The 23082-nt window shown below is 42.9% G+C and overlaps 1 protein-coding gene and 1 non-coding gene across 2 annotated transcripts; both read left to right on the forward strand.

The window, feature by feature from the left end:
* Positions 1-4617: 4617 nt before the first annotated feature.
* Positions 4618-19278, forward strand: tbx5a (T-box transcription factor 5a). Its single transcript, XM_052051358.1, has 8 exons — positions 4618-4790; positions 5335-5429; positions 5834-5953; positions 6592-6739; positions 13517-13669; positions 15464-15555; positions 16992-17224; positions 17414-19278. The coding sequence occupies exons 1-8, from the start codon at positions 4644-4646 to the stop codon at positions 18013-18015; spliced, it is 1590 nt and encodes a 529-aa protein (XP_051907318.1). The 5' UTR covers positions 4618-4643; the 3' UTR covers positions 18016-19278.
* A 3417-nt stretch (positions 19279-22695) lies between these two features.
* trnas-cga (transfer RNA serine (anticodon CGA)) lies at positions 22696-22777 on the forward strand. The gene has a single exon. It is a non-coding gene; the product is annotated as a tRNA-Ser (tRNA).
* The last annotated feature ends 305 nt before the right edge of the window (positions 22778-23082 follow it).

Below are 23082 nucleotides of genomic sequence, written 5' to 3' on the forward strand. Positions count from 1 at the left end.
AGGGGGAGGCAAGACCAAAATGTGCTTTTTTTTAATCCTTCACTTTTGGGCCTTAATTCTCCCCTGTTAAAAAAAAATAACAGAAAAGGCAGTGATAAAAACGGGAAACAATTCACAAAATGACACCCGGCTTGTCTACTTAAAAACAGACACTCCTGTCCCCCAAAAAATAAAAATAAAAACAAAAATAAAAAAAACTGCAGATTGAGATGTTTTTCCAATGCAAAATTTGGCGAAATATAACATTTTTGCATCTGCGTGTTTTTCTCCCAAACAATGTCAGGTGTGGGGAAACAAAACCAGATTTTTATTGCAAGTTTGCATGCCAGAGAACAGGAAAAAAAAGATAAACATTTGCTGCTTTAAACACTTTTGCGCTTACTAAACAACTCGAAGAGAAAAGGGGAGCAAATGCAACATTGTTTTCCCAGTTCTTTCTCAGTGAAAAAAAAGGATTTGCACCATCTCGCTTGCCTGCTAAACAACAGAAAAAAATGTTAACAAGTGACTTTTTTTCACTCAGTTTTGTAACTCCTTGCATGACTGCTATTTTTTTTTCACAAGGTTTGACTTTACTTTTGTGGCTATTATTGCAAATGTCCAAAGGACAATCCTGTAGAAAAAAAATATGACTTCTAAAAAAATGCTGCCATACAGTTTTCTTTTTACAGTGATGTGCTGCTTATTAAAAAAAAAAAAGATGGCGGATCTGTTTATGCCTGCGACATATGACTTACATGACTTCACTCTCCTCGCTGACATCTTGTGTTAACTCCTGAGAATTTTCTAATGAACGCGCATTGGCTCAAGAAAGCTTCCACGAAAAATATTTGCATGTGACAACACCGCAGCTCATTCATGAACTCGATGCACACAAATGAGTGAACATCGACAGCCCCGTTGATGCTTATGACAGTTTTGCCGTCACCGGCAGATTGACACCTTATTTTTTTTTTGCCCGGCCTTCCATATTGGCTTGCATCGTGGTGATATTTTTTGCAGGCGGACCCGGGCCGGTCACCCCCCCCCTCTCTCTCCCCGAGCCAAAAAGTTCCTCCAAGCTGCCTGTAGACACACGTCAGAGTACAGCCAAGGAGGTAAGGAGCACTTATTTCACACCCAATGTGCACACGCGAGCGCGCGCGTGTATGGCATTTAAATAAAAAAATAAAAATAAATTAAAAAAAGAACAGCAAAGCCAATTTTTTGTCATACAGTCACATCATGTCATATCCATTTTGGTTGGTAAATGCGGTTTGTTTGTTTTTTTTTGTAATATGTGTGTTGCATTTAAACCACAAGATCACTGACGTGTTAATGACAGGTCGTACTTTATGTGGATTAATTATTGCTTTCATGAACTTGTGAAATGTAACGTTTGCAGTGAGAGGTCAGCATGCAGCACGTGTTGGCCTTTTCCTGGAGTGCGTTCGATTTTGTTGTTGTATTTTTTTTCCGAATGCTAATTATTCGCCTGCAGCGGTCGTTCACACGGAGTTATTGTGCGTTATTGTTATTGTGACATTCTATGTGAACGAGGAAGGCAGGTTTTGTGCATTTGAAGGTGCGTGCACAAACTACAAAAAGCTTCGCACGTTTTTTTTTCATTTCTATGTCATTTTACGAATTTAGGGACGCGATATGAATTTGTATCAATTTGGCCAAATGCTTTTTGAGCTCAACCTCCACGATTTTTTTTTCATTGAGAAATCCTAAATGTGAACGCGTGCGTGCAAGTTGAGAGTTGCGCGCCCACGTGTCACGTGACGTGGAACTGCGCTGTTAAATGGCTAAAAAATGACACAAACTACGCTGAATTCGATTATTTAATTTGTACTAAACGTGTAGGCGTTTCTTTTGTCATGTTCTTATTTGGATTTTCAAACGAAACGGAAACAAAGACTGACATCGTTAACATGACAACAATTCCTGTTTATTGATGAAGATTTCTTTTTTTTTTTAATTAATAGTATTTGTTCTGCAAGGTTGTGCTCTTAGAATAACTGCATTGGCCTCAGACTTACTGAATTGCGAAAGAAAAGTTTGCATTTGGATGTGCTCGTTGAAGTTATCTGCATTTTTTTATTTTTTTGACCCCCCCAAAAAAGTCAACTAACAACTGCTGCAACACCTTTCAATGCAACGAGTTCGTCATTGTTTGATGGTTATTTCGATGCCTTTCGCACACACTGCAAAAGAAAACTTTTTAGACGTATTACAACAGATCACGTCTCAGTATACCAAACCCCCCAAAAAGAAATTTTGGACAAGGAATGAATATGCATACGCTCAAAAGTGTATATTTTTGCACAAAATTGTGCGTTCAGAACAACACGGGACAATCTGAATTGCGCAATAACTGCCGGTGGTATTGAACGTCTGCTTTTTAAGGCAACCATTTTTTTGCTGCTAAAACTTAAGAAGCATGTAACCGAAATATTGAACAATTACATAAATTAATTCGTACAGAAAGGGAATGTTGAGTGGATCATGACTCAAGCTATAACATCAAGCACAACCACTTGCAGGACTGTTAAATTATACACCTTTTTTTTAAACTTTTGAAATCAAATTTACTAAAGGTGTGGAAACAGTGTTTGTGCGTGTGTGTGTGGGGGCGGGTTAAAGTTTTTCCTTCATTTGCTTTTTAAAGTGGAAGTTGAGTCATTGGGATGTTTTTTAGGATCAAGTTGTTAAAAAAAAAGTGATGTCACCATTTTTTGGATGTGGATGCAAGACACGTGGGCACGCGCACAAAAACACTCGATCTAAGGCCTTTTAACCACCTGACATCAAAAAAATGTAGTAAGTCTGCATGTACCCCCCCCCAAAAAAAAAAACCGTGTGCAATTTGGCGCCAATTTGTGGGTGTGCAGTGCCCGCATGACGACCAAGGGTTCCAAATGTTAGTTGTGTGTGTGTGTGTGTGTGGGGGGGGGGGGTCACTGACCATAACAGTAGGTAGACTTGAATATCAAAAATGAAAACCCACACATGCTGCTAATAAATATACAGTATTAGTAAATCATAGTGTCATTGGACTCCGTAATCGAGTGTGGGGGTGAGGCGTTTATCGTGGTCCAAATACATCTTCAATGTGTTAGATTAGTCAAGATGAGGCGGGGCTTTTTTTTTTTTTTTTTGCAAGACGATTATTGAGCGCACTGCAACTTTCTCAGCAGAGGTCACAGAGGTGCAGCTTGAAAAATTCAACTACAGGTATCGTCTATTTGAGGCAAGGCATTTATTTGCCCAAGTGTATAATTCATTGGTGCATGTCATGTTCTTTATTTGCCGATCACAAATCCATTGTTATATGTTGGCACGTATACATTTGAAATGAGGCGGGGCATTTATTGTGCATTCCATCAATTTCAACGATGGCCACCGTTTGAGGAAATACGGTACTGGTATTGATCATCTGTCCGTCAGCATTTAATAGCAGTAAGGCATTCATTTGGGGACTAATACATTATGAATTCATCTAATTGTCAATTTTATTTCCACTACTTGGGGAAGTATGGTATCTATCCGCTCAGTGTTTTTTTTTTTATTAGGGGTACGCGACACATTTTAAACGAGCAAGTTGAGTTTGTGCCTTCATTTCCTCCAAGGAGACGACTATTAACTGGCCTCCACTGGATGTTTTTCGGGGGAGACAACGATTTGAGGAAATCTATCTATCTATCTATCTATCTATCTATCTATCTATCTATCCATCCTTGCACCCTCATACCCTACCCAGTCATCTCCCCCATCCTTTTTTTGAACCCTCCCCACAAGTAGATGCAACTTCCGCTTCGCACGCTTGCCCATTGATGCTCATTGGATATTTAGGTGGAGAGAGAGAGAGAGAGAGAGAAGAGGAGGAGGAAGAGGAGGAGGAGAAGGTCAAGTGACAGAGTAAAGAAGGGGGTGGCCGACCTGCTCTCCGGGGACCGAAGCCCAACACACAGCCAATGCTCGACGCAAGCAGCCGCCGCGGCTCACTCGAGCGCCGCCAGCACCTAAAATGAGTCGTCAGCACCTCCGCCGCTTCCAGGCACCGCCGCCGGGTTGCTCCTGGTAGCCGACGCCGAGCCGCCAAGCCCCGCCTCCGGACACGAACTGCGCCGGGAGTCGCTGTCTGTCAGGAGCTCCGTATCTATGCGAACAAAAGGAAGAATGCGTGGAGATACCGAGCCTGGGATGGATTATTTGAATTTGTTTGTTTGACGAAGAAAAGATTACTCTCGGAACCGTCGTCCTATTTTCTTTTTGTTTTTCTATCCCGCCCCCCCAAAACCTCCGTTTCCCTTTGGTTGGGGTAAGATAAACCAGATCAGTACAGCGTCATCTTCACGGTGTGTTCTATGGAAATAATTCTACGCTTGCTCATTTTTTAAGATCGTGATACCACAAATGAGCGAAACGTAAAAACATGTTGAGCGAAAAAAGTCTCCGCAGATGTCACGTGTGGACCGTTACGTGCCACACGTCAACAGCTACTTCGTTTTGGAGGCTAAATTCGATAACTTGCTACATGTTCTCATCAACTTTTGAAAGATGTTCGTACTTTTTGAAAAGTCCAAAAGGGTGCTCCTTGGTTGACGTCTTTATTTTTTTTGTTATGTGTTGGGCTCTTGCAGTCCCGAGATCCAGTCATGGCCGACCCAGAAGAGACTTTCGCCTTGCAAGCCTCTCCCGGTGCTGGGTCCGATTCGAGGGAGGTTCCGAGCGAGGCCAAAGGCGAGAAACCCAACGGGACGTCCGGCAAGTCGCCGTCCTCGCAAACCACTTACATCCAGCAGGTCAGTTGTGCAGCACTACTCTATCGGGTCAAATGTCAAATTAATTTAAAAAAAATTTTATATATATATATATATATATATATATATATATATATATATATATATATATATATATATATATATATATATATATATATATATATATATATATATATATATATATATGTATCCCCAAAAACTATGAGTATTTTGACCACAATTTTTTTCTGCAAATAAATACTTTAAATGACAATATCGGAAATGTAGGAGTTATTATCAGTTGTTTAAAACGAACAATTGTATATGCTAATAAAAAGCAAAATCGGAGAAACTGATACTTTAATTTTCTCCCCCCCCCCCCCACAGCGCTAAATATTGAAAAAAAATCGCTTGAACTTGTTTTTTTTTTTTTTTTTTTGATAAACTGACCGAAGAAATATAATATCTTATCCCAGGAATGACTGTATTGACTTTTTCATTTCATAAGTACCCCTGACCCTCGCCGAATAAAACACCACAAATATGTTTGGTTTTTTATTTTATTTTATTTATTTTTTTGCTGCAGGGTATGGAGGGCATAAAAGTGTACCTGCACGAGAGGGAACTGTGGGTGAAATTCCACGAGGTGGGCACCGAGATGATCATCACTAAAGCCGGCAGGTGAGATGACCCACGCACTCACGGGACACTTTATTAGGAACCCCCGAATCGATTGTTTTTATCCAATGTGTCGCCACAGCGATTGCAGCACATGCGTCACACGAGAGGGAAAAATATTAAGAACACCTCTGGTGCTAACTAGAACTCCGCAGATCGGAACGACGATGTGTGTTTTTGTGAGTGTGTGTGTGTGTGAGTGTGTGAGTGTGTGTGTGTGTGTGTATGAACACGCGATCCGGACAAGTTTTTGACTCACATATGACTCACAAGCCCTTTTTTATCCTTAACGAACACGTTGGTGCGATGTGGTGTTCATTCACGTTGCGAATTTTGGGCAGGGAAATATTCAGGGACATAAATGATTATTGTTTTTTTTTGTTTGTTTTTTTTTTGCACCTTTGTAGGCGAATGTTCCCCAGCTTTAAAGTGAAAGTCACCGGCCTGAACCCCAAAACGAAATATATCCTGCTGATGGATGTCGTGCCCGCAGATGATCATCGATACAAGTTTGCTGATAATAAATGGTATGTGAAGTTAAAAAATAAAAATACAAAATAAAATTGACATGACTTTTATTAGATACAAACACACACACACTGCCATTAAAATGACAGGGTACACTTTAAATGTCTTTATTTTTGTTTGAGCAATAAGAATATTTTTAATGCTATCCAAGTTGGAACAATTGTTTTCTTTTGTTTTTTGTTTTTTTGGGTGGGGGGCGGAAAAAAATAAAAATAAATAAATAAGGCAGTTTCTAGGGGACTCATAAAGTTTTCGACAGCCGTTTCTAAGCTTCCGTCGTGTTGGGTTAGTGGACGCCCTGTAAAAAAAAAAACAGAACGCCTGTCAATATTGTGGCCAAAACACACGCAAAACAAATTTATTTACGTGTTTCTTTATCGCTTTTGTTATTATTTTTCTTATTATCACGGTTTCTTGATCTAACAATCTGGCTACACTGTAAAAAAAATATTCATTTGTGTTTTCTTACTTTGCTAACTCTCAATCCACCGGCGTTGTTTTGTCTTTACGCGTCATGCGTAATTGCGCGTGCATGGCTGCTTTTAAATCTATTTTTAGGACTGTTATTCGATGCATTTTGTTTTTTCCTCCTACTGATGCAATAACGATCCGCATAACTGCGTGCGCGACCCTCCAGGTCGGTGACCGGCAAGGCCGAGCCCGCCATGCCCGGGAGGCTGTACGTGCACCCGGACTCTCCGGCCACGGGTGCCCACTGGATGCGGCAGCTGGTCTCGTTCCAGAAACTCAAGCTGACCAACAACCACCTGGACCCGTTCGGACACGTAGGTGCCTAGGCCTGTCTCCTAAATCTCTGCGCCTGCGCAATGTTGCACAGAGGGCACTTTTTAAAATGCTGACCAAGATTCATGCCTCTGAGACGATTTTCAAAGCAGCTCATATTGATACGGGATGCCACAAAAAATGTATATCTGAAGTCTCAGATTTTCCCAATAGAAAAAAAAATATATACAAAGTTATAAAATGGAATTATAATGCTGGCGTGCAATTCAAAAATGAAGCTAAAACTTCTTCCCATGAATACGATTTCTAACAACCGCAAAAGAACCGAAAATGCAAAGTGGCTTTAAAAAGTTTCTTTTTTTAAAAACAGCACGGAGATATGACGCGAGATATAAAATAATGCTCAAGAAAGACACTTTAAATTTTCAAATGGGAAAGTGCAGTATATTTTCAAACCTTGCGATGCTTTTTTGGAGGGGGGGGGGTCATTGCTAGATTTGCATTGCAAATTTTTCTTCATGGCTTCCTTTACCACCATACACTTAATGATAAAAAAAAAAATTCTAACTACATTGACCCTGTTTAAATTCGCAGTATTTCACTTTCTCAATAAATGTCTGACTTTAATTTGAAATATCTCAAATGTATGGTAAAAAATTTTTATGGACATGATGCGTTTCTGCTTGAAAAAAAACGGCAAAAAATATTTTTCCAACACTGCTAAAAAAAAAAAATCTGTCGTATGGGGGCTAAAACATCAATTTAAGATGGAACAATTTTAAAATGTAAATGATCCACTTTGATATCTTCGCTGTGAAATGCGGAAAAAGCCAATTTGCAAAACAGCAAAACTATTTGAATTGCACAACTTTGAAATTTGATCCAAGTTTGCGTTGCCTTGAAATGTCGAGTTCACCCATTTTTTTAACAGCGTTGCATGACCAGTATGCAATGTAGCCACGGCGAATGAAACTTTTGATAAGGACATTTTTGAGTCCTGATTCACATTCTCAATACAGATGACTTTATTTTTGTCATGCGCACTTTTTTCCATGTTCAACTAATTAGCAATTGAGGAAATTATCGTGCACCAAATGTCGGCCCTTAAATGGGAAGTCCACACGCATGAGAAAAAGGAAACCATTTTTTCTTTTAACTAAAGTGGGCCTGTTAGCCATTTCCTACAAAACTCATTATTTCACAATACCACGCCCCTAAACATCTGCACACACACAAACAGACACACGCACACACACACTCTCCATCAATGCGTCTCCATGCTAATAAGAGACTTATTGGCTGCAGTTTGCCATTCACCGTTGATGTTTTGTAGCAACTATTAGCTCACAATCATGAAAGTAACGAGGCAGCTCTATAGGATCATAGTTGCATGCTTTCTATTGACTTTGTAGTCAAGCCAGAATGAGCTCACGCTAGTAGATTTGATCACCAGGATGAGCCAAAAACGGCCACATTGTCTCAAAACGCACAATTAGCATAAGAGATTATGTTGCAAAAAAACTTTGGATGGCATCTTGAGATTTTTTCCAGTACCAAATTTTCATGGCCCGGCCAATTGAGGGTACCCAAAAGAATCACAGAATTAAATATACATTTTCCATGTACGATGCATTTTTGTTTACTTAGCAAGTATTGTGCATTTTCACTGAATCACTATATAAGTTCACATTTTTATGGTGCATTCATTGTACATTTTTGGAATAACTAGTCATTGACAAATGGAAAAAAATGATAATACAATGACTGGACATACGTGGTATGCTCAAGAATCACTGAAAGGGTTCAAAATAACATTTACAACATATAAAACATTTTAATACAGCCAAACTTTGTAGAATACTACAGTGGCTAACAACTTTAAATACCGATCGCTGAAAAGTTAACTTCTTTGAGACAACAACAACACATATATATATATACACATGTAAATTTGTTAACAAATAAAAGCTCTGCTTTGCTTTTGATGAACGCTTAGGCCTACTGCGCTACTGTATTTTTGATATTGGTCATGATGTTGCCAATTGGCATTGGGAGAGCTCAGCATTTTCGGAGGTGGTACTTGGTGTAAAAAGTTTGAGCAGCACTATAATAGACATTCCGTATACAAGTGAGCTGCCACGCATCCAAGTCACACCTAGTTAGGCCGGGAGGGCCCAGCTGGCCAAATGAAACCCGAGCTGGGATGGAATGTGAGTGCTGTTGTAAATTTTTGGTTGGACTGTTTTTTTTGGGGTGGGGGGGGGGGTCGGTTACAGCGTATGCATGCATGCATGCATGCATGCCGGCCTGCCTTATGGTTTTGTCTTTAGTGCCCGTGGGAATCATAAATGACTCGGCACATGGTCGCTCGCGGGCCAGAACTTTGGTTCCACAGGTTGTGTTGGTGCAGCTGCATGGAATAAATTGGCAGGTACCAATTAGGATGAGCCCGACGCGGGAATTGCAAGAGGGCGAGCGGCACCGAGCGCAGGGCCTGCGTTGAGGATTATTTGGATCGCGGCAAGGAAACAATGAAGCTTAAGGTCTTAAGCCAATGAGTCGCCCAAGTGCTGAGTTGCAAGGAGAAAAGATTTGATCGGTTGGATGCAAGGCCAGGGATATGCAGTTTTCCTGCGTATTCTTACGGAAATACACAAACATGCACATTGACATTTAATTATTGAAGTCAATATTTTTTTAATTCGTGAGACTATCCTGAAATGTCAGTGTTTGCTTTCATCAGTTTGCCATTGCAGTAAATGTGGCCAGTCTGGAAATAACTTTTTAAAAGAGGGAGAGTAAATATAAACTCAGATAAGGCGGTTGCACAAGTGCGCACACCCTCCTACTACCGGGAGGTGTGGCTGTACGAATAATGAACCACATTACATACCACGTTAAGTGGGTGTTTGAACACACCGGCCACCAATACAAAGTGCCTGTGAGAAAACCTGAATTAAAGTTCAGCTGTTCATCCCAAAACAAGCCATTGAAACAGAATTGTGCGCATGCAGTATTTGCATTCCTCTTTTTGAACACTGGTGTATCCGTTCCTTAAATTGTCTTCTGCACTCGTCTCACCATCCTTGAGGCACGCAGGAGATTTCGGACAGGATTTGGAGGCCTTTGTTTAGATATGAGTGGCAGTGCGGAAAGAGCAATAGCAACGTCGGCCCCCGCCAAACCTTTCTAATCCCGGGGTTGGAGCTGGGATGTGGTGGTGGGTGGGGGAAGGGATTCTCTGATGTGGTCAGGACTTGAAAGCGAGAAGAGCCAAAAGTGATCACTCACTATCATTAACTATTATCATCGTGAGGCAGGGAAGAGCAGGGGGGCAGGGTTAGGAGTGGCTTGAGCTCGGTTTAGAACCCCGCTGGGTGGTCCTATGGAAAACACCCCGACCACCGCCTCTACACCGGCTGGATATCGGGACGCCGCAGCTAGTGGGCAGTGTTATTTTCCCGGGGTGAAATGTGCATTTAGGCAGTGACATTTTTAGCATCGTAAATCCATATTAGTGGGATGGCGGTTTTGTACTGAATGCGGCCGGGCCACTGGGAGCAATGGAATACTGTGCATACATATTGCTCGCATAGATTTGATCAATATGCGGATTGGCATTAATATGTAGCAATAATAATAATAAAGAATATTCCTGTCACTATGACATACTACTTGAGGATTCATCTCCATGACCGTAGTTGTACACACTAGTCGGAGAATTTTGGGATACAAGTCGGAAAGCTACATGTTACCATGCGTGCAAGTTGACATCTGGATGCCACGATATAGCCATTGAATGCTCAAAGGGTTTGACATAACAGATGACCCACTTACGCGATCTATTCTTACAATGGACACGGCCGGTACTTGTTCTTTGTTTGTGTTGGTATTTTTGGCATTTTAAAATGCATGCTGCACTTTTATAAAACGTAACCTCAAACTAAAGCATTGTCCACACTGTATTACATTTACTGTTGGAATATATATTTTTTTGTTACTGTACAGTAAGAAGAAGGCATAGCGAGTGTTTTCATTGGACGGCGACGTTTACATGTGCTTGCATGTAGAAAGTGATTTTATGTGATTATGAGTTGAAGTAAAATGATGCTAAATATTTATGATAAACACCATCCATCCGTTTTCAAATCCGATTCTCCTCACAAGGCCCGCGGGGTGTGCTGGAGCCTATTCCAGCCGTCTTTGGGCAGTAGGCTGGGGACACCCTGAAACGGTTGCTGCCAGCCAATCGCAGGGCACACAGAGATGAACAATCATTTGCGCTCACACATTAGAATTTAGAGTGTTCCAATGACGTGCAACACAAACCATAAAATAAATGCAAGCAGTTTTTTAACTTTCAAATTTTGTAAATGCAATTTTGTGTATTTTTATATTGAAAAAAAATTACATTTATATTTTTAGGATTGACTAGTCAGTGGCTGATGAGAACAGATGTTGAAAAATATTTTCTTTAATTTATGGGAACAAAATAATTCAAATTGTGTATTTTAAATAAATTATAGTCATACCTGCAGAATGAGCTATTTGTGGATTTTCTTTCATGATTAAAAAAAAAGAGAGGCAGAGGAACTGCAAATTACAAATGTTTCTCCCCGCCCATATTTGTAATTTTTTATTTTTATTTTTTTGGTACTGCATTATCAAACGGCAATCAACCTAAAAACACCAAACCGCGGAGGAAGCTCCGCCAGTACAAATGAAGGCCTTTCAGGACATGCGACGGTCCGAGACCAAGCATCCACATCTCTCCATCCATCCAAAGTGAAATCCCAAGTGCTCTTTAGTGGCCAGGGTCACTCACCACGTTCATGCAGCACGCAGGGCGCGGACACAAAAATGTCCCGTACAGATTCAGGCCTTTGCCAAAAGCTACTGTAGCATGAAATGCGATCAAGTTCAACTGGAAACTAATAATGGAGCACTATTGTATCCTTCTATGGCCTCCGCAGTTCACTCGGCCCCCAAAGAGAGCCTTGTGGGGGCATGCCGGAGGTCAGTGTGGCAGTGAAAGGCAGGTACAAAAACAACCCTCCAGATAACAGATAGGCCGGAATACCAAAGGTGGAAGGGGGAGGGGGAAAAACTGAACAACTGAGGGGTGGGCGGGGCAAGCTTGTCTTTCCGTTTGAATCGAAAGATTTGCCGGGAAGAAATCAAAGAGGTTTCCTCAAAGTCTGTCGACGTTATGTGGCGCATTCCAATGAATGAATGGCGGCACGGAAGAAAGTTCAAGTTCAAGCCGATTGGACGACAAAGCGTGCGCGCGCGCACACGGGCCCTCTGCGAGTCGTCACTTCGCACGTTGGAGGCGGCGTGCTGGTGGGAATCACTTTGGAGTTACATAAGGAAAGTTTTAGAGCAGGTTGGGCGGAATAGAGACAGAACGGCCGGCTCGGATCAGTTCAAAAACAACACGGAACACAGGGTGAAATGCACATTGTGTTTTCTGGTCTTGGCACGAACGCAAATAAACAACAGTTCCAGATTCAATCTGGTGCGCATGCAAACCACTTTCCATTTTGCGACACTCACAAAGCTGAATTGATGGTTCGGCAACTTTTTCAAACACGGACAGGTTGCAAAACATTTGGATTCGATTCGGTTTTCATCTCATGATTCAGTGTGAATACATGAGATGTGAAAAACAGTTTTATTTTGTGAAACTTGTAATACAACATTTTTTTTGCTCATTCGAATCCGATGCCAAACAGCGAGAAGAGATTTGGATTGAATTCAGTTTCCGTCTGAACAGTCGGCGTAAAAAGGCCCAACCCATGTGGACTTTTTGAGGCCACTGCTCATTCCGATAGTTGCCATGGGGGGCGGAGTTAAGGTGAAGCGACGTGGGGGTTGTGCAGGGCGCGATTCATGCTATGGCCGCCCCTGCAAACTGCTATTGATGATGCTGGATGTCACGTGGTGAAAAACATTCCAAATTGGTGATTTACATCCCCACTCTGCTCAAAAGATGGAGAAAAAGAATTTAACCAATTTTATTTGGTTCTTTTTTTTTGGGGGGGGGGGGTGTAATAATAATTTCAGTCAATATTTGCGTGTTATTAATTTTTATTGATGATGGGTATTTGGAAACATTTGTCAAAGCAGGCAATTTGAATTACATTTACTGTAGTGCAATTCAGGCCCAATTTGCACAATGTGTGAGGTGGATCCTATCCATTTTTTAATTATGTCAGAATTTTATTTTGCCAATTTTTACTTAATTATGAGTAAAATAGATATATTTTAATGAATATGTCAATTATTAATGTGCGTTCAAATATTTTCTATGGTGATTTTTAGCTCAAACACTGTTTGTGAATGTTGTGATCAAACTTGGATTGATTTGGGTTTCTACAGATTGCGTCTAATTAATTATAACAAAAATAGTACAATCGGGATACAAAGTTTTTCCCAAAAAATGTCAGGGGATTCAATACTGTATTCCATAATCAATCTGCATCTTCTAAAAAAGCGTTGACAAATTCTTATTCCGTTTTGCGTGTGGTGGTTTATCTTCGATCCATTTTGCATGACTCAATCTCAGCTTGGATGTAGCTCGAATTCCGATTTGATCACCTCATCTTATATCCTGTTTTTAAATTATTTTTTTGCCTTGTCCTTATGTAATAGCCTAAATATATGTCATGAGAAAAATTGCAGTAGACGCAAGCCGCAAACGTTTGCGAATCTTCTTACGTCAGGACCCTCCGCCCACCCCCTAAAAAACAGCCAATCAAATTTGATCTCTTTCTATATTGCGTCTATAAAGGTATTTTTGTGTGTCCCCCCCCCAGATCATCCTGAACTCGATGCACAAGTATCAGCCCAGGATCCACATCGTCAAGGCCGACGAGAACAACGGCTTCGGGTCCAAGAACACGGCATTCTGCACGCACGTCTTCCCCGAGACCGCCTTCATCGCTGTCACGTCCTACCAGAACCACAAGGTCACGCGCTGGCTCTGCCTACCCGCCCTAACCAAATTCGAATCCAATTCATGCGGATTCTATTGGATATATATTTATCTACCCAAATATCTAAAAGTACACTTCCTTAAGATTCGCTTTGAAAAGTCACTGATAAACGACTTTTAGAAAGAGACTTGGGAGAAGAACATAAAAAAACTCGAGCGTTACTATTTCACAATGTATTCATTTTTATATTTTTAGAATGACTAGTCAGTGACAGATGAGGACAATTTTTATTTATAAAAAAATAAAAGATTCAAGCCATTAAAAAAAAAGTTGTTGATTATCGGACGTAATTTGAGTAGCTCGTAACTGGCAAATGAGAAAAAAAAGTTTACAAAACACACGAAACCAACAAGGTATTGAACGTTATTGATATTGGAGGTACAAATCAATCAATAAATATATATATACCTAAATAGATAAAATACTTTCCCCCACAAAGTTGCGGTTATTTTTTGAAAGATGACTCCGAAATCGAGTATCTCGTTTTAATGAAAATGCGGACATTCATAAAAGAAAAAAATGCGTTTAACAGACTACTGCTAAGAATAACACGCCGCACTCGAAAAACACGAGTCAAAAATAACCCTAGTTGGCGATCTTTCAATGGTTGTTCTGTAGGACAAAAACACACGTCGTTTTTCGTGCGTTATTTTTGTGAGAAAAAAATAAAAATATTTAAAATAACCACACATTTAAAATGATCAAATTCGCGTGCTGTTCGTTTCTTCATGCCGGTTTGCGTGCAGCCAAGCATGTAAGCCGTGTGTCCGCCCTGCCCAAATACGTGCAAGAAAGACGAAATGGGTGTAAACAGCGTCTGTTTAAGATCATTTAAAAACGTGGGCGTCGATGTTTTTACTTTTTTTGGGGGGGGGGGGGGCGAAGGAACGGCGAGGGCACAAGCAGAGCAGATTTGGGGCTCATAATGTCTGCAGCCAACCAGCAGCCTCCTTATTTCTGGGAACGCGCAGGAAGCTGCGTTCTGGAGAAACCATTCATTATTCTCCAACCTGCTATTGGTGGGGGCTCAGATCGTAACCCCCAGGGCTAATTATTGGGGCTTTCCAGACCGGAAAAAAAAAACGCATTCTGAAGTGGAGGCACTTGAGCACAACTGTCTAATAACCAAACAGGCCAACATCTGCCAGAGCACTAATCGGAAGAACAATGTTAATAATGTGCTGCGGGTCGCCATGTGTCCACTCCACCTGCTAATGAAAAGTGCTCAAAGACTCCCTTTCTGTTTGCACGTGTCATTAAGCTGCTTATTTTGAAGGGACAGGAGGAGAAAATAAATAAATAAAAATCATATATTATATATATATATATATATATATAGTATATCTATATACTATATATATATATATATATATATATAGTATATCTATATACACACACACACATATATTATATATACTGTATATACACACACACACACACATTATATATATATGTATATATATATAGTTTACAGTGAATTTCCTTCTGTCCTTTCAAAATAAGCAGCTTAATGGCACGTGCAAGCAGAATAAGGTTGGTCTTGGCAGCCGTCTGCAGAGTGCAGATAAACTCCCAGTTTGATCAGGACGAGGGAAAGCATTCCAGAAGAACCCATGCTTGACTTGAGAACTACTCTAGTAGTTTCGGAAATGATCTCCAACCAATTCTATTTGATCATATGACATGTTATTTGTTAAATTCCAAATTGGGCTTCAAGTGAGCAGAAATCGCAGAGCTTTAACGGGCTTCTTTCCTTGTTTTGTTTAGATAACGCAGCTTAAAATTGAGAACAATCCGTTTGCGAAAGGTTTTCGGGGAAGTGATGACATGGAACTGCACCGAATGTCCAGAATGCAAAGGTATGTGGGCCATAGCTTTGCCTTACTAAAACCACTTTAGCTTAATGCTAGCAAACAATTCAAAATACCATTGACGGGCTAATGAAGAGCATCATGCGGTGGCGTTACAGCCCTTTAAGAAGCAGATATATGAACACTAACGTTGTGGCAACACAGGTCGACAGACGATACTGTAACAATATTCATAGGCATCTTTACCCTTTAGAACTGCATTCTCATGAGTCGGTTGTGAAACTCTGTGTATTATGTGCAGTGAAGCGCAAATCGTAAAAATGTGTTTAATTAATGCCTATTATAAATGGGTTTTTTAAAAAGCCAAACACAAATGCATTTCTAAGAAAACCAGTTGTGAGGAAAAATTTAAAAAACATTCAAAAATCCATAAAAAAATAAGTCAACACAAAATTTTGTTTCCAAAGCTTCACTGGCTCCGTGTTACGAAGCAATGTTCAATCGTTTGGGTGTACCTAATTTTATGGCCAGTGATGTGTTGACATGGTTTTGATTAATGAATGGCTTCCTTGCATGGCAGGTGTCAAATCAAAGCAATTAGACCGTGTCAGTAGTGACAGACAGTGTTAAGTTAGCGGTGGCATTAGCCTCGCGCGCCCGAACGGAGACAACATTTTCCGTCCGCACACGCGCGCACGCACGCACATAGTCCACATCATTTACGTTTTGGAACCTACGTCAACATGCACATACTGTATGTATTACTCTCCCCACATGAGGGATGGAGTGCACACAAAACACATTTTCAAAGGACAAAATCTGGTATTGTAACTTAAGGGCCCCCTCACATTAACCACCCCCACCCCCCATTCGACTCGCCATTCTTCCCATAACATTTAATAGAAGCCACAAGAATAAAACATCCAAATTCAAGTCCGGCTCTGCAGAAAAGAGCGGCATGACTTCAGAGGATGGATTTCAATAATTTTCAGCCCAGTAGTACAATCGAAATGCATGGAAAGGCCATTGATATGTTCCAGCCCGGCGAAAAACAAAGACTTCTTTTTGTCACGTGTTTCTTCATAAGAGAATAAAATACTAACGCGAGTCAATCGGACGTAAAGAATTCAACATTTTTGTGCACCCCGATTTCATGTTTCAATGCCCATTGACATTGCACTGCTCCTCCTGGTGTGTGGTCCTTTTAACACCAGGGGGCAGTATCACACTTACAAAACAAATACACGACGAATACGGTCTCTTCGAAGATCCGTAACATGCAATCATAATAATACTAGTCATTTTACAGAGAGGGTTAAAAACATATGGCCGTGAGTATCGTTTTCAGGCTAACGCTAGCTGCGTTAGCCTGTTAGAAAGCTTCATGTGATAGGAAAGGATTAATGGATGCCGATTCAAAGCATTCTACTTCAAAGTCTCACATTCTACATTTTCAACATTTTTTTTTCCGTGTGTACGCGTAGCACTAAGGATTACCCGGTGGTCCCTCGCAGCACGGTGCGCCAACGAGTGAGCTCCAGCCAGAGTCCGTTCAGCGGGGACGTCCAAGGTTTGGCCACCCCGAGCACCCTGAGCTCCCAGTACTCCCAGTGCGAGAACGGTGTGACGAGCACCTCGCAGGACTTGCTGCCCCAGTCGGGCTCCTATCCCCTCCCCCACGAGCACGGCCAGGAGTACCACTGCATCAAGAGGAAAGGTTGGCCACCGCAACTGAAGTACATGTTATTTATTTTCAGAATAAGATGAACATTACGACGTAGAACTAATACGGGATTTTCTACCACCTGACAATGCACTCCGCCCTGAATCTAATGAGTCCCATGAGACATCGTTTTAGTTCAAAGGTCACTGGGTATGTATTTATTTATCTACTTTGCAATTCCAGCAGCAGCAGAGGAGGACTGCCACTCTGGCGAGCACAGCTACAAGAAAGCCTATTTGGAGAGCTCCTCCGGCGAGGACGAGCATTACTACCGCTCGGTGGGCTACGCGCAAAGCCTGGGCTTGGCCGCAGGGCCCTACCGCAGCGAGTCCGGCCAGCGGCAGGCCTGCATGTACGCCGGCGGCGCGTCGCAAGGCGCCGAGGCCGTTCCCAGCTTGGAGGACATCAGCTGCAACACCTGGGCTGGCGTCTCGCCCTACGGGAGCTGCTCGGTGGCCACCATGCAGCCCATGGAGCGGCTGCCCTACCAGCACTTCTCGGCTCACTTCACGTCCGGCTCCCTGGTGTCCAGACTCGGCGGGGTGGGGAGCCACTCCTCGCCCCAGCTGTCCGACGGACACCACGCCGCCATGTACCAGAGCTCGGTGACGCACCAGACTCTGGGCCGCCAGTGCAGCCCCGGCGCCGGGATCCAGTCGCCGACCGCCGGCCTGCAGGGCAACGAGTACCTCTACGCGCATGGCATACCACGCACGCTATCACCTCACCAGTATCACGCCGTTCATAGCGTCAGCATCATGCCGGAGTGGAACGACAACAGCTAAGGGGAGCTTCTTCGGGGTTGTCGAAGACAAAATCTCCAGATCCCTTTGATATTTATATTTTTACTGCATATGCATTCAGCGACATCAGTGAGATGTCGGCGGCGAACGGGCGGCAGACTTGCAGTTGCGTCCTCTGCACTTATAAGTGGCATGAACGTGAGATATGCGAGGCTTGAACGCACACAAAGACTGCACACACACACACACACACAAAAAAGACTTCACTCGAGACAAGAAGAAGAAAAAAAAGACTCAAGGGGATGGCGCCCGGTTGAAAGGTGCGTTGTACAAACGGCCATTTGGGTTCATGTTCCGATTTTGTCAAACGGGCTTTTTCCCCTTCTGGTGTCGCGTGATCCTTGCTTCTGAAGTTATCGTAGCCACCAACAAAGTTCAGAAGCATGCGATGGACTTTCAAGTGACCGATTAGGTTTTGAGCCTGCGTTTCGTTTATCTCTTGCATCCGTCCATCGACCTATCATCGATTACGAGGCCCGTTGGGAAAACAACAATTTGCAGCCACGTTCAGTCATTGGTGGACTATGAGTGAAAAATGGAGAACGGATGGGGAGAGTTGTCAAAGCGTCATCAAATACTTGTGTGGACCACAACTATATTTCAGTCCGAGGGTCCTATTTTTGTGCCGAGATTTTTTTTTTTGTTACTTCGATGGACTTTGCACAGGTAGAATTGGGCATCACGAGGTGTTTGTGCCTACGTGCAGCGATGCGGGATGGAAGTCGTCTTTTACCATCCATTCCTAGCGCCGTACCTCCTTTGCATCGAAATGAGGGTGCTCCGCGCACGGTACGCCATGTTTGACGCCGCAGAAACAGAAACAGAAGCAGACCCGCCGGGTTCCTCGCACGACATCGGCACGCGTGACATAAAGTGCCTTGGGATGATGTCGTCGGCCGTGAATGTTACTTGGGCAATTGGAGACCGCCTTGCACCCCTGCGTCTGTGTGTGTGAGACCACCCCCTCTTTATGAATGAAATCTTATGACATCGACCGCGCATGTCCGCTTGGCTGTCTGACTGCGCCTTGATCAAATTCAGCAACATTTTGTTCGACCGGCTTGACTTTAGGGGGTCTTGAAGAAGCTGAGACTGCTTGGGTTCACGTCATGAAGCTGAAATTCAAAATGCAATGTTGTTCCGGTATTGAAAGAAAAAAAAAAGAGAGAGAAAATTGTTTTGGACTAATTGGACTAAACTCCTTCGGCCCAAATCTCAGCACATTGCAAAAACAATCAAGAGTTATATCGATTATATTTCCCAATAATAGCGTTGCGATGCTGATACAATTACTAGTTTCTTTTGCAGGTTCGGAAAAAAAAAAACAATCTCAAGTCGCTGCCACAAAAACACCCTAAAAACGTCATTTGATGTGAAATGAGAGTGAAGGATTTCATTCTGCAACCGGCACTTCTCGAACAATAAAATGAACGCGGTCTCGTAACGTAGCAGCGGGACACCACAGGGAATGGAGTTTTATGAAATATACAGTATGTGAAAAAAAAAAAAAAAAGCTCAAAGTTAGTGTCGCCGCGTATCCTTACATGTGGACAAAGGGTTATTTTTCATACTGGTAGTTGATAGAATGTTATTTGTCAATAGTATTTATTTGTCAACTATGTAAATCACCTCGCCCATCGTCCATGCATACCGATTGTTCCATTATTTTATAACCCCTTTTTTTTCTTTTTTTTTAAAATTTGATTTTGTAAAGGATTTTCCAGACGTACTCCGATAGATGACGGGAGATGACTATGCAGAGATCGGTATGTATCCAAGTACACGTTAGGATATTGTTGTAAATAGCCATGTACAGAAAAGAAAACTTGCAATAAATTGAAAACACAACATCCTTGCTTATGTCCGTTCTTTCGGGGGACGAGTGTCCAACAGTTCTTCAGTATGGAACAGAATGGAACTAAATGAAACCAACGCCGAGTCCCAAAAAAAAAAAAATATTAGTGGCACGCTTCGGCTGAAACATCCCGAGGGATCGAGAGTGACGGCACACGTGTCACCCTTCTTACTGTGTCATACAAGCGATTGTTTGAAGGTGGATCGCTTAACAGCCGGCAAATATTTGTTGACCGTCACTAAGACGTTTGCGTACGGCAGCCCTCAAATAAGCCTGAGATTTGACCATCCGTCTCCCCCCCCCACCTCCCCTCCCCCATCCCGTGACCCTCGCTGCGTCTCCGCCTCGCTCCGATTTGTCTTCCGACTGTCTCCAGCCATCGCTCGGGCCTCTTCATCTCTTTTACTCCTCATGATCCTGTTCTCAATCCCTCCCGAGCGCCAACCCCCCACCCCCCACCCCCTGCTCTCTCCTGCGCCCCACGGCCCAAACACACTGACCTAGACTCCCGGCCTTCCTTTGAAGTGAGCGATGTGACCCCGGCGCTCCAGATGCCCCGACACCGCCAGTCTTATCCTCTCCGAGAGCCGCCGGCACGGCCCACAGAGAGAGTCGGTCATTAACCCCGAACAACCTCCACCTCCCCTCCACTGCTTAAACACATGATGTATGACAACTCCCACCCCCGGCGAGCCCCCCCCCACCCCCACCCGCTCCAACTCCACCCTCGATTCACCCAAACATGCATGTGTGGGCGAGGACTGATGATGCAATAAGCTCTTTAAACATTTAAAGAACGGGTCAGCTTTTCAAAGGGAGGAGCTGGAACCTTTGGCCACGGCTTCAGTCATCATGGTCAGCGCTTGAAAGTCTGCTGATACGTCAGAAAGAAACAAATGGCCGGAGAATAAATGAGAGGCCCGCAAGATGGATGAAAACTCCGGTCCAGGTACGCCGTCGGTTTATTTGGATAATGAGCGTCTCATCTTTTACCTGCCGTGAAAGGGATAGAGATAGGAGTGAGAAAATAAACCACTAAATGGACATGACGAAATGCACTTGGGGCCGTTCAAAATATGGCGAAACCTTAAAAGGCTGCAAGAAGGATGAAAGACTTGTAATTTTTTTTTTTGGTAGGCCATACTTGAGACATTTGGGAGGGGGCGGGGGGTGGGGGGGTTCTATCGATTCAGAGAAATGATGAGTCATGGCCTCGGTCAGCCTCCAATGAGAGAAGCTAAACAAATCAAAGAGCGGGTGCCCCCAAATGACAAAGTAGAAGGGTGCAAGAACTAGAGCATTCCTCGAGTTAGAAAAACGAGGGAGGGGGGATTACGTTATTAAGATGTACTGAAACACGGATCACCGCAGATGGATGAGCTCCCGGCACAAAGAGCTTTTTTTTTTTTTCCAAAGAATCAAATCCATCTCATCCAAAACATCTGCTTCCATTGTTAAACTGTTGCATCTTTGCTTAGCTCATCACCAACCGTTTGAGCAGTCCACGTTGGAGGGTTCGGAATAATCTTCAAGAGAAGAAAATCGTCCCCGGGTTAGCGCAAAGATTTGTAAGAAAGAGGTTCCAAAAGTCGGGTCTCAATCAACGCCGTGTCTGGGTTGTGTACAAGCGAGCATTATGCTAACATTGCTCTCGCCGGCAAGATTTCGTCAAGTTTTAAAACGCGTTTCTGGCCTATTTCCAGAGCATGTGCTCGGTTCCCGGCTCGGGGGTTTGCGGTCGACTGGCCACGGGGTCGGTCTGGAATGGTCCCCCTTTCCATCAGATAACGCGTTTTCTGGTTCGTGTAAAGATGTCCGCCATATCAACAAAGACATGCGTCAACGTAATGGGAAAGCTGCATCTGTACGGGGGCAGCCGCGCTTTGCCTCGGCAGCTGGCAGACGCAAACCTCTGGGACGGGAGCGCTGAAATGGAAGCAAAGACCTTTCCATCTCCCACGTTCGGTCTTTCAGCACCACTCCTGGCCAGAATCCCGAGGGACCGGAGAGGGGTGGGGGTGGGGGGCCGGGGTGGGGGGGGGGGGGAGCAGGGAGCATCCTCCGGGAGAATCAGACAGGGATGATACAGTGAGAACCAAAGTCCCATAATATGTTACAAATTATGAAGCAGATGGATATTAAAAATGAAAAAATTCAAAACACTGCTCACCAGATTGACTCACGATGTTGAAACTTTTTTTTTCTCACTCGGAGCTCTGCCTATCCTTCGCTCAAATAAGATACAAGCAATGCTAATTTATAAAACGACATGGCAATTAACTCATTCAGTAGCAGCCAATTCTAGACCAAGTCCGAAAAGACGTTTAAAAACGTCTTTGGGAGTGAATGAGTTAAGTGATCGGGTGATCGAGTTCACTTTTCCCAGATGTCTGGCCAGAATAGCAGAGTGTACCCGACTTTGCACAGCAAAATAGCAGGCAAATTAATAAATTGAAGATGAAATTTCCCCCCCGCCCCCCCCAAAAAACCCACAAAATTTAAAGCTGCTCCCCAAATGAACTATTGATTCGTAAACCTGTTCCGCAAAGAAGTAAAAAAAATGTGCGCCTAGCGCCGACCAACAACAAGTTTTACACGGACTGAATGGTGTCCAGGATTCCAGCTGTGTGCCGTTTGAAACATTTGTAAAAACAGCTGGCAGGAGAACATACTGAAGGAACTTTTATTGGACAACAGGTATCATAAATATCTTGGCTCACATCTCTTTTTGAGACCTTTAGAATTTCAAGAACGGGCTCTTTTTTTTTTTTTAACCTCAACTGTCTGAGCGACGTCAGCAACTGGCAGCTGCGATGGCCGAGAGGTTAAGGCGTTGGACTCGAAATCCAATGGGATCTTCCCGCGCAGGTTCGAACCCTGCTCGCAGCGTTGACATTTATAAATGATCAATCGTTCACGCCAGTGGAGTGAAAATTGACTCGTCCTGATTACTCACATCGCCAGACTGTTCTGAACCGAGTAGGGATTGTTGTTTTTCAATATTTCGCTGCTTGAAAATATTCAAATGAATCAAGTTCTTATTTTGGCAAAAGGGTCAAAATGGCTTGAACCGCAATCGCTCAAGTGGCGAAGCAAATTCTGCAGGCGACCAATTGGATTGCATTAAAATCAATATTTGTATTTTTTTTTGGGGGGGGGGGGGTTCAGTCCTGCAGCAGAATATTGAGAACGCC

The sequence above is a fragment of the Hippocampus zosterae genome, chromosome 18 (assembly GCF_025434085.1).
Source record: "Hippocampus zosterae strain Florida chromosome 18, ASM2543408v3, whole genome shotgun sequence".
Classification (NCBI taxonomy): Eukaryota; Metazoa; Chordata; class Actinopteri; order Syngnathiformes; family Syngnathidae; genus Hippocampus; species Hippocampus zosterae.

Excerpts from the sequence above, each read along its gene's own strand:
- tbx5a (XM_052051358.1), top strand. The coding sequence starts at position 4,644 with ATGGCCGACCCAGAAGAGACTTTCGCCTTGCAAGCCTCTCCCGGTGCT. Across the intron at positions 6,740-13,516 it reads ACCTGGACCCGTTCGGACAC|ATCATCCTGAACTCGATGCA; the intron begins GTAGGTGCCTAG and ends TCCCCCCCCCAG. Across the intron at positions 17,225-17,413 it reads CCACTGCATCAAGAGGAAAG|CAGCAGCAGAGGAGGACTGC; the intron begins GTTGGCCACCGC and ends TTGCAATTCCAG.